Genomic DNA, 12,387 nt, shown 5'->3' with positions numbered 1-12,387 from the left:
TTGACAGCTCCATTTTCTTGGACAACTGAATTTTCTCATAAAATCAAACATGCAAATCTGATTCTTATTTCATGAGCAACTCTAGCAAAGATCAGCCCAAACTACCTTGACACTCCTGTGAAACATCACATTTGGTGACCTCTGCTGGTTCCATACTGTTTCGCAAGAATACAAATTACAAAGATTGCATCATTCTTCCTCCTCCATTCCCCACAGTATTTTGCTTGTGAGGATGGAGGAGATTCAAGCAAGTACTTGGTCCTGGCTTTTTGTATTGATGTACACCTTTACCACCTGCAATTACAGCAAATAATTCAATGAAAGTAGTGGGTACTGTACATTCACATTGTTGCCAGATATTTAGAATCAGATGTGCTACAGTAGTTAACAAGGGTCAGTTAAGCTTGTTATCCTTTGCAGGCTACTACAAAATACACTGAATTTGCTACAGTAGTTAACAAAAATAAGTTAAGCTTCTTATCCTTCACAGGCTGCTACAAAATACACTGAATTTGGTACAGTAGTTAGCAAGGTCTTCCATAGGCAAGGGAAGACCAGAAGAACACAAGTACTTTAGGAAAAGAAAAAGCAAGTAAGATGGACAATGCTTCCAGTCATGACAATCACAATCTGCTGCAACATGATCACACTTGCCATAGAATGGTTAAGCAAACAGCACTTTCAGACAAACTAGAGATGGATAAAACAGGTTTAATCATCATCCAGCAATCTGCTGGCAAAAAAAACAGACAGAAAGCACTATAAAGCCTCATGAGCCCAAACAGAGCCATGAATAATCAGGATACTTGTAGACAGAGGATGCAGGACCTAGCACATCACAGGCAGGTCGCTGAATAACTGCCTTCACATAGGGGCAGACAACGAGAACACGGCACTGCAAGTGACGCACCCAAGCTGCCTCAAAAGGGTAAAAAGCTTAACGTACTCTGACTAGAAAAGGAATTTTTTTTTTTTTTTTTTTTAATAGTCAACCAGGGAGGGGAGGGGGAGCAGAATAGAAAAAAAGAGGCTACACCAAGTCAGATCAATCAGGTTGAAGATGCTACTTGCTCTGATACCATGTTGTAAACCTGGTAAATTTGATTCAATCTGGAAAAAGTAAAACAAGGTTATGCTAATGTAAGGAGAGAGGAAAAAATAATAGAGAATAAGCCTGCAGAGAGCAATATGGATAATTTTCTCTCCTCCCAGACAATTGACCCTATACTTATTATAATCTAATGACAGGAATACTCCTACAGTAATAAAACTATGCCACCCAAACTCGCCATCTTGTAACACTTGCCAAAATCATCTTGAGCTCAGGTCAGCTTAAAAGCTGTGTTTGATTCTTGTTTTACTTCGCTGATTTTTGGTTAATTAGCAATTATTGTGAAAGGGGTGCAGTACCTGTTACATACTATTTGACTGTATAATGGCATCTTGGAAAATATGTTGAATCATGTGGGTTATTTTTAATGATTATCTTGTAAGTCTTAATTTTTAATGCTTTTTTCCTCATCGGACTGTGATTGTTGAATACTATTTTTTAATTTTTTACAGAGCCCTGATTAGAAGTATGGGTGAGATATTGTTTTTATGTGGAAGCAATAAAACGGCTGTGATTGCAACCCTGAGCGTTTTAGGCTGTGAGGATGAGGGACCTGAATGCAGCTTGAAGGATGAGGTAAGTCGCTTGTAGGTCTCTCTTGGTTAATGCATCTGGATTTGGAACTAGCTTGAAATAGTTCATTGTTTTCTTTCTTTCTTTCTTCATTATTATTTTTTTCTTACAACAAGTGTTTACTTCATGTTGTGCAGATTATTGTAAAAGCCCTCGAAGGTATTTCAATTGAATCAGCTTCAGATTTACGGAAAATTTTAAGAGTTAAGGCATATGCTTCACTTACAAGTGCATTTCAGAGGCTGGAAGCAATGATTCCTGTTTTTCAAAGTCGTATGGGAGCAATGCTATTCCTTATCTCTGCTTTACTTTCTCGAGGACTGGTATGCTTGTTAATCAGAACAGTACTCTCAAATTTACATGTGACTGTATTTTCAATTGCAAAAGGCAAGAGATGAGAGTGTAGGCTTAGATCTCACTAAGCATGTGGTATGCAAAATTGTCAAAACATATGTGATATTTTTCCAATTAACCAATCTATTGTTGAATCATTGGCCTAATTGATAACACATAAATAAGCAGAGATTCTGGTTTCTTGTACTTCCATACCTTGTAAGTTTATTGTTTGCTTGAGCATATGATGTTTAGAATGGCTTTTGAGGAATGATTAGTTATTTATTTTAGGTTCTGATTATTATTTTGTTTTCAAGCCAGAACTGGTATTTATTGGAAAATAGAGGCATGGTGAAAAAAGGGTATCTAGCAACTTAATACATCAACTGGAGAGAGGAAATATAACACAAGGCAATTCTTTGGAGAATTTATATTTCTTTATCTATGTCTTTCCCTGATGCTTATTACGAGCAGTTGAGTGGCTTAGCCTATAGGCTCACTGCTTGCTCTTGCTTTCTGTCAGTGTGACTTCACAGAAAAAGAATGGAAAAGAAAAGTAGTTCATGCTTGAAAGCTAGAACTGACTAAACATCATGTGCGTCTTTCCTTTGTTCTCCATAAGACACTTACCCTGTGTTTGGGAGGAGTCTTGGATTTGAATGTCTAGATTCGGATAAAATGTAGTATAGAATTGTATTGAGCTTGTCCAAATCCATACAAATCTAAATTGAAGGTCTGAAATTCATGCTCCCCAAATGCAGCTTTTGCTGCATTTAGATGAAGGTTTTTGAAGTGTATTGGGTGTAAATCTGCCTTTCATTTTGATATATTACTTTATTGGGGCTTGGTGTCAATATGTTGGGTTTGAGGAATATTTGCTTTAAGTGAGAAATGAAAGGGATTGATCTCTTTTGTTATGGGAAATGAATTAACCTTGACCATGGGTGACATGCTGTTAGCTAGTGATAAATTACTTAGGGCCTGTTTAGCTATGGGGAAAGAATTCTCATTTTCCATTTTTAGTTTTTTAAAGAATTACAAAAAAGAAAATTATTTTTCAAATTTGCACAACATTACTTGAGGCAAATAGTTTATACTTTTTATGTTTAATTTTTCAAATAATTTTAAATTTGTCACCTTGTTTTCCAATTTTCTATGTTTGTATAGGAAAGTTGCAAAACATTACTTTATTGTTTCCTAAATTTTTTATTTATCATATAATTTTTGAAAAATTCGAAAACAAGGTGTTTATTTTTTCAAATTTTTTTTTGTAATTATTTGAGATCTAAAAATGAAAAATGGAAACTGTTTTGCACAATTAAACAAACTTTTATTTTCTTCCTTTTTTAATACGAATTTTGGAAAAAAAAAAACTAAGCTGGATTTTTTTTATTATATTTGGAAAACTAAAAATAGAAAGTGAAAACTGTTTTCCCCAACTAAATGAGCCCTTAGTCTTTTTGCTTGCCAGTGCATAATGAAGTTATATTGTTAAATAAATGTGGGATTTGGGTAGGGGGCTCCATTATTTCTCTGATGCCTGTTAAAATTTGTCTTTGAAGGACTCCGTTCAAGCTGACAGGGATGATCCTACTCTGCCTTTAGTCACGGCACCTTTTGGCCATGCCTCACAGGTATATTTGGGTATTATCAGTGAAGCACTTGCCTGTTCTATTTGTTGCTTCAGTGACTAATCCTATTTGATGCTCTCTTGTTATGAGTTCTGCATTATGATTGGAATTGTACATAAGATTTCATCTAACTCTCGAATGTTATGGAACAGGAAATTGTGAACCTACTGCTCTGTGGGCAGGCTGTCCCAAATGTGTTTGATGGAAGGATGGATTTAGGCGGGGGCATGTTTCTGAAGGGCATATCCACTAGTGTAGAAGTTGGATTCCTCACCCTGCTAGAATCTCTCAATCTCTGTAAGGTTGGCCAGTATCTGAAGTGCCCAAAATGGCCAATATGGGTTGTTGGGAGTGAGTCCCATTATACAGTGTTATTTGCTCTTGATATCACTGTTCAAGAGGAGAATGAACTGGAGGGGAGAGAATGTCAAATCCGGAAAGCTTTTGATGTTCAAGATCATAGTGGAGGTGGCGGTTTCATTAGTGTGGAAGGTTTTCATCAAGTCCTTAGGGAGACAAATATCAGCCTCCCACCTGGGAAGCTTGATCAGCTTTGCAGCACAGGCTTTATTGTATGGAGTGAATTCTGGCAGGTTATTTTGGATGTAGACAAGAGCCTGGGTGGCTTAAAAGATTCATCGGGATCAATGGGTAAGAAGGTGTTTGATCTTTACCATTTTAATGGGATTGCAAAATCAGTTTCCAATGGCAGCCAAACCTCCTCCGGAAGTGAGACTCCTGTACAGAGACCTAGGCTCACCAAATTGAGAGTTTCAGTTCCCCCAAGATGGACTCCTGAGGAATTCATGGCAGATATGGCTGTGCCATCTGGATCAGGTGTGCATGATTCAACCATGAAAGACACGGTTGTTGAAGTGTCTAAACCTGAGCAATCTCAGATTGCTCCATTAGTGGACTGCATTAGGACTCGTTGGCCTCGTGCAATTTGCAATTGGGAGGGGGATCCCCCTAGCATAGTGTAAGTTACTGTTTCACCCTATTTGAGATCCTATAATGTGTTTTTATTACTGGAAATATGAAGAGCTCTAAATTGGAAACAAACTGTAGACGAAGTGAAGAAATGAAGTCCTTTTGCCGGTCCTGCCTGCTGTGGGAGTAGGTTTCCCTACTTTAAAATCTTCGTGTGCGATCTGTTGCTTTGAAATTCCTAATTCGATTTTGAGATGCCAAGTACTGAACAGAAAGAAGATTGTCATATCTATTGTCTATTTTATGTGTAAAATTCATTCGTGTTCATTGTTCTTGGCTAGAGAAGTTTTTGCATTTTGGGGAGGTCGTCAATAAACACAATCACCGACTATTCTTGCTGTTGAAATTGTTGTAACAGTAAAACTCTGACCCCCTGCTGTTATTATGGTGCATTTCATGTCATAGGGAGGTCCTGTAATAATACAAATATATCAGTTATGGTTTTCTCGAGTTTGAAATTGTTCCAGAAAGTTCTCTTCAATTTTCTTTTCCTGCCATTTTGGTCATATCCTGGTTCTGAATACTTTGTTTTGCCCAATTATTTCTTGCTGTTGCGTGGCCGTATGAAATCTTAAAAGAAGAGGTTGAAGTTTGCCCTACAGCATGGGCTTTGGTCCCTCATTGTGACTTTTTAAGTTACCTTTCCGTTAATATTGGTATACTCAATGACCATTTGATATGACAATTGAGTGCATAGGACTTCTCTCAGCTCTAGAATCCAAGAATGCCTAGCAAAAAATTAAAGCTTAAGAACTTCTGTCACCATATTGATTGAATTTGGATTTTCAACATGAAATATGATGCAATCAATTGAACTGAATAGTGAAGGAACGTTTATCAGTGAACAAGAGCAATACAATAATAGGAAATTACATACATTATGCAAAGGAAGAAGTGCAACTTCGCTCGTAACTATCAAAAAGGAAACACTACTTGCTATAACATAATAAGTAAACTAAAACCTGATGAATAATTACTCTAATCTAAAATAGGTTATCACATAATGCTAATTACCTATTTGAAAATATTCTAACCCTTTTAAAATGTACTAAAAATAAAATAAAGGTAAAAAATTTATGCGCAAATGGAGACCCTTCTTAGTTTCTGAATTTTCAATTTTTTTATGATTTTAATAAATTTGAAAACCTAATTTAAGGAACAACATAAAGAAATCTTAGAAAGTGTCTGAGAGAAGTTCTAAAATATTTTCAGCCATTTTTCTAAATTGTTTTTTTTGTATTTTAAAGTATTTTTTTATGAAAAATTAAGACACAAAATGTAATAATGATAATAACAATGATAATAAATAATACAATAAGAAAGGGGCCTAAAAGAATACTTTTTGATTTTACTTTTTTTTTTTTTGGATTTTTAAGAATGAAATGCAAATAATAATGATACAAAGAAGCATAAATACAAAAATATAAGGAAATAATAAAAAATGATAATAAAGATACAAAATATAAATCATAATAAATAAATGTTTATATTTTTCTCATTCTTTTTATTTTTTAAAGGTAAATCAAATAATAATAATAATAATAATAATCATAATAATAATAAACAACCTGAAAATGCATAAATACATAACTAAATAACAATTTCTATTTTTTTCTATTTTTTGAAAATTTCAAATGATTTAAACTAATTAAAACAAATTAAAATAAAATAAATTTAAAAACTTTACCGTACCCTTTGTCAACCTGCAAGTCAACTCGACCCGATTAAGAAAAAACAAAAGTAGTCAAGGGGACAAGCTGAAAAATTATTAGGTACATCGAATGTATATACCTGGCCAATCTTCCATTATCATGCAAAGGAAGCTCTTCTGATTTGATATTCAATTTCCTAACAAGGAGCCCACCTTTGACACAAGTATTTATTTTTATTGGCTTGATTGGTACAATTTGTGCACCTGATATTTTCTTCATTGAGCTCCCCATTTCTTGTGAAGGGTAAAAAAAAAACAACATAGCTAGTGCAAGCCAAGGTTGCCCCCTCCCTACACGTAGTCATTGGCAACTTGGTACCACCACCGTTATTGCCATCCTTATTGTCACCAAAGAAATATGCTCTTGAATATTGATTCCCTTTCTCTGTCCCTCTTATCTCTCTCTCTTGCTCATCCTCTCTCATGTTTATCTTTCTTTTAAATGGAAGCAGACTTAGGGGTTGGGACTCCTTTTTCGGCCTGGTTGGGTTGCTTACCAATGGCAACTTGGCTAGCCACCCCACGGTTCCTTCCATCCTTCTCTCTCTCTCTCTCTCTCTCTCTCTCTCTCTCTCTCTCTCTCTCTCTCTCCCCCAACCTCCTTCATGGAGGCTACCAAGCACTCAAGAAACCAAAATGGCTATGGCCTTCATGATTACCAGTGAAACATGACCTTTGGTGATGGTAAGAAGATCTTTCAAAAAAAAAAAAAAGAGACTATTCTATTCTCTCTCTCTCTCACACACACACACACACACACACACACAACTTTAGGTGAATATTAGTACATCAATAGAAAACATGGGAGAGAAATGAAGAATACTTGAATGCTTAGTATTTGTATGAATAATTCATGCTAAAATTGAACAATTATATAAAAATAAAAGAAGCACAAGTCATGCCTTGAATTCCTCTTCTAAACCTCACCCATAAACCCCAAGAATATTTAAGCCTCCTCTCCAAATATGCTATATTCAATATCAATGATATTGTGCCTTCTACCAAAATCCTTCTTTGTCTCCCTAATTTTTCTTGTGGTTCCTCCTCCAATAAAACTTCCTTAGGGTTCCCCTTGAACCCTTGACTTGTTATTTAAAACCCTTCCTAGGCCTCCCAAAAAGTGTATTTGGACATATCCAAATTAAATCTAAGGTCTGCATGGGCTAAGGCTACTCTCTTCAATTTCTCGTCGTTCGTCACCCAAATCGACGATCGGAAGTCACCACAAGGATCTGGGGGCAATTCTCTACGAGTTCACCAGAACGGAATCATGTTTTGGGGTTTTCCAAGCATCACTCCAAAGTTGAGGTAAGGGTAGAAATGGACTATTTGTCTAGCATTTAACTGATTAAAGGGGGTGTATGGGCCTACGGATGTTTAATGATTATTATTCTCGGGTTGAGTTGTTTGAACTGGGGAAATGTGTTTTCAGGATTTTGAAGCCCATGTCACCGTGGGTTGGGCTTTAGGAACGTTGTAAGGACTCTCTCAGTAAATAGGTAAGGGGATTAAGTTAAGTCAAGATTTTATTAAAGTTGAACCAATTAAACTACTATATATATATATATATATATATATATATATATATATGTATATTTATGAATTCAATGGTTATTTCAAAAATCGACCATTCAAAGTGGACTTTAAATGTAACGTCCCTCAATAAAAATACAACATAATAAATAAGTGGTCAACCCAAACCCATAGGTAACGGGGACACTTATCATACACAACGGAAAACCTAGCAGCAGTAAACATAAAAATCCATACATCCATCCATAAAACATAATACTAGAGCTTTCTATTAACATCAATATACTGTTCATATGTACAATCCCCAAAAGTCAAAATAACACTAGGACTATGTAACAAAAATCTCCTAGTCCTAGCTCAGGGCTTACCCTTCTAGTAGGGAAGCACCAATCACTCAACGGCGGCCCTGACCCACCGGTCTCTCTGGGTTTCCTGAAAAATATATTAATGTTGGGGGTGAGACACTTCTCAGTAAGGGAAAATAAACTAAATACAGCTGTGTGGCAACATGAACATTTAATGCATTTTACATTTACAGTACATCTCATAAATCGGAAAAACATTCATCATATCATTTTGAATAATCATACGTTTTTCATATCTGTTAATAACTCATAACGTACATAAAACATATGCTAGAACTGTAATACTGAAAAAAAATCAACCCAGGATGAATAGCTAGCTAATGTCATGTATTATTCCTATGACGGGTTGTGCAGCCCGAAGGCGGGACCCGATAATGGCTGGCCGACCACTGCCGAATCAACTATGTCTGTAAGTATGATGGGCCCGCCTCACCCTGGTCCGGACTGCCAGGTGGATGTCCACACTCTACTAAAAGCCACATCGACTATCCATCTCCCACCCCTCGTGGGATGGTTAGCACTAATACGGCCTCGTGCCAAAATCTACCCATAGCTACGGTACCGAGTTCCTAGTCTGAACTAAACTAACATCCTAATTGTAATAACATATAGTACATGATCATACATAACATCGTCACGACCTCGTGCCGAAAACATAGATACGGTCTCGCGCCGAAATCATACATATGGCATCGTGCCAAAATCATAGTAAATACGGCCTTGCGCTGATAACATAATAAATACAGCCTCGCATCGCAATCGTTTCAGGTAGTTACATTCTGAAAATACATCGTTCATCAAATAATCATCAAAGCTATCACCATATACTCATCGTTTCATAATATCTGAAAATATGCTTATCTCATAAAATCGTTCACATCATGATTCACTTCACATAAAAGTAATGTTCATGCCACACAAATGCCGTTAAAGTCATGTTTCATGTTCTAAAATCATCATTTCTAGCATCTCGTATATACATATACTTTTTAATCATAATAGCAGTAATTTCCAAACATACGTTTCATATATAATAAACAAATATAACATATGTTTTTCTGAAAATAAATGTACTTATAAATTATAATAGCTTGCATGGAAAATATCTGCTTTAGTTTATTTCCTTACCTAGCTACTAAGAAGGCCCCTCAAATTCCTAGTCTAACCCCCATAGGATTTCCTATTCAATACCCTGAAACTCAAAATTCCCAATATTAAACATCCGTATTTTCATGCGTACATCAATTTCTATAATTACCTCAAAGTCTAATTTGGCTTAAAAAGCCTTACCTCAACCCAGGGATGATTTCCAACTTTGTTTTCCCAACGATCTGCTCCGGCAAACTTGTAGGGAACTTCGCCAGGAACGTCGTGGTAGCCTCAGATCTTTGATCCGGCTTAAAACTGACCCAAAATCGAAGAGAGAGAGTGAGAGGGCCGAAGAGGAGAGAGTGAGAAGGAAGCTTATATGAAATAAAATCGGATTTTTCTTATTTATATAGACAGCAGAATTCGTCGACAAGACCCTGTATTCGTCGACGAAATTCAGGCTGCCTCAAAACCCTTCTCGGTATTTTCTCGTCAACGAAACCCTGTGTTCATCGACGAAATCTTTAAAGCCTTCGTCGACAAAACCCTGTGTTCATTAACGAAGCTTGGTTCCCTTCTTTTCCCTTTTTCAAATTTTCCTTTCTTTATTATTTAAATTTCATTTAAAATTCGGGTCGTTACATTCTCCCCTCCTTATAAAATTTCTTCCTCAAAATTTACTATTCACATAATTCATCATCCCTTATTGAGCAAAATGGTCTACTTGTTTATTACTCGCCCTTACTTATGGTGGAGGAATACCGTGGTTACACTCAAATCTTGGGAGATTACACATATCAAAAGAAAATTCCTCCCAAAACAAAATACTACACTACTAAAACCATACATGTTCCTGTAAAAGAAAACTACATATTTACTCACCTTTTCTAATTATATTTAAACTTCCTGAAATAGTTGCGGATACCTCTGTCTCATTTGCTCCTTGGACTCCCAAGAAGTCTCTTCTACCGCATGATTCCTCCACAAAACTTTTACCTGAGGAATCTTTTTGTTACATAGCTCCTGTACTTTCCTATCCAGAATACGTACTGGTACCTCCTCATACCCCAGTGAATCGCTAAGCTCCAACTCATCATAACCGATAATATGAGAAGGATTTGGGATGTATTTCCTCAACATCGATATGTGGAATACATCGTGAATTCTGGATAATGAAGGTGGTAAAGCTAGCCTGTAGGCTACCGGTCCCAATTTCTTTAAAATCTCAAACGGGCCAATGAACCTAGGGCTAAGTTTATCCTTCCTACCAAATCTCATAACTCCTTTCAATGGAGCTATCTTCAAAAATACGTGATCACCCACGTCAAACTCTAAATTCATGTGGCGATTGTCAGCATAACTCTTCTGTCAACTCTGAGCTATGCTGATTCTTTCCCTGATAAGCCGAACCTTATCATATGCCTGCTACACTAGCTCTGGTCCCACAACTCGCCACTCACCTATCTCATCCCAATAAAAAAGAGATCGACATCTCCTACCGTATAATGCCTCAAACGGTGCCATACCAATACTGGACTTGTAGCTGTTATTGTACGCGAACTCTACCAGTGGCATGAACTGAGTCCAGCTACCCCCAAAATCTAAAACACATGCTCTGAGCATATCTTCTAGTATCTGTATCGTCCTCTTAGTCTGCTCGTCTGATTGAGGATGGAATGTCGTACTGAACGATAACTGAGACCCTAGAGCCTCCTGCAAGCTCCTCCAAAATCGTGACGTGAAACGTGGGTCTCGGTCTGACACAATGGATACAGGCACCCCATGAGAACAAACTATCTCCTGAATGTAAATCTCTGCTAACCAGCTAAGGGAATAGTTGATCTTGATAGGAATGAAGTGGGCGGTCTTCGTCAATCGGTCAACAATCACCTAAATGGCATTCTGGCCATGTAATGCCGATGGCAGCCCTGAAACAAAGTCCATAGAAATATGATCTCACTTCCACTCTGGGATAAATAACGGCTGCAACTGCCATGCCGGCCTTTGGTGCTCAGCTTTCTCCTGCTGGCACGTCAAACACTGCACTACATACTCGGCAATCTCCCTCTTCATACCACTCCACCAGTACGACTCTCGCAGATCTCTATACATCTTCGTACTTCCGGGATGAACAGTGTACAAAGACTTGTGAGCCTCCTCTAAAATCGTCCTCCTAATGTCAGCATTTGCAGGAACACATAGTCTAGAACGGAATCGCAAAGCTCCGTCGTCTGCAATACTGAACTCCTTCCCCTGCCCACTCTGTACTCTATCTATTACCTCTGCTAACTCTGGATCTTCCTTCTGGGCGGCTTTAATTCTTTCCTGCATAGTAGGCTGTACTACTAGGCTGGTAATACATACTGGGGTGTTACTCTCCATCAACTCAATGCCAAGTCTCTCCAGGTCCATCATGATTGGACGCTGGATCTCCATAGCTACTAACGTTAATACTCCAAATTTCCTGCTCAGCGCATCAGCTACCACATTTGCTTTCCTTGGGTGATAACTGATGGTACAATCAAAATATTTAATCAGCTCTAACCACCTTCTCTGTCTCATATTCAATTCCTTCTGAGTGAAGAAATACTTCAAACTCTTGTGGTCAGAGAAAATCTCGCACTACTCGCCGTATAGATAATGCCTCCAAATTTTTAGTGCGTGTACTACTGCGGCCAACTCAAGATTGTGGGTAAGGTAGTTCTTTTTATACTCTTTCAACTGTCTAGATGCATACGCTACTACCCTACCATGCTGCATCAACACACAGCCAAGTCCTTTTAAGGACGCATCACTGTAAATAATATACCCCTCACCCCCATATGGGATGATCGATACCGACGTTGTGACTAATCTCTGCTTCAACTCCTGAAAGCTCTGCTCACAGTTGTCGTCCCACTCAAATTTGGCATTTTTCCTGGTAAGTCGTGTCAGAGGCCCTGATAAGGCTGAGAACCCCTCAACAAAACGATGATAATAACCGGCTAACCCCAAGAAACTCCTGATCTCCTGGACGTTCCTTGGTCTAGCCCAGTTCACCACCACCTCAAT

General features: G+C 37.6%; 1 protein-coding gene across 2 annotated transcripts in view; it reads left to right on the top strand.

Moving 5' to 3' along the window:
• The window catches only part of LOC131161915 (uncharacterized), a 36,678-nt gene extending 31,570 nt beyond the window's left edge, over window positions 1-5,108 (top strand). For both annotated transcript variants that reach the window (XM_058117937.1, XM_058117936.1), the window contains 4 exons: window positions 1,564-1,687; window positions 1,822-2,007; window positions 3,580-3,651; window positions 3,801-5,108. In XM_058117937.1, the coding sequence (XP_057973920.1) occupies window positions 1,564-1,687; window positions 1,822-2,007; window positions 3,580-3,651; window positions 3,801-4,631 (1,213 nt within the window). In that variant the 3' untranslated portion in view covers window positions 4,632-5,108. The remainder of the gene's footprint in view (window positions 1-1,563; window positions 1,688-1,821; window positions 2,008-3,579; window positions 3,652-3,800) is intronic.
• The last annotated feature ends 7,279 nt before the right edge of the window (window positions 5,109-12,387 follow it).

Source organism: Malania oleifera, chromosome 8 (assembly GCF_029873635.1).
Source record: "Malania oleifera isolate guangnan ecotype guangnan chromosome 8, ASM2987363v1, whole genome shotgun sequence".
Taxonomy (NCBI): Eukaryota; Viridiplantae; Streptophyta; class Magnoliopsida; order Santalales; family Ximeniaceae; genus Malania; species Malania oleifera.
The sequence above is the reverse complement of the archived record's forward strand: the minus strand, read 5'-3'. Positions and strand labels throughout refer to the sequence as shown.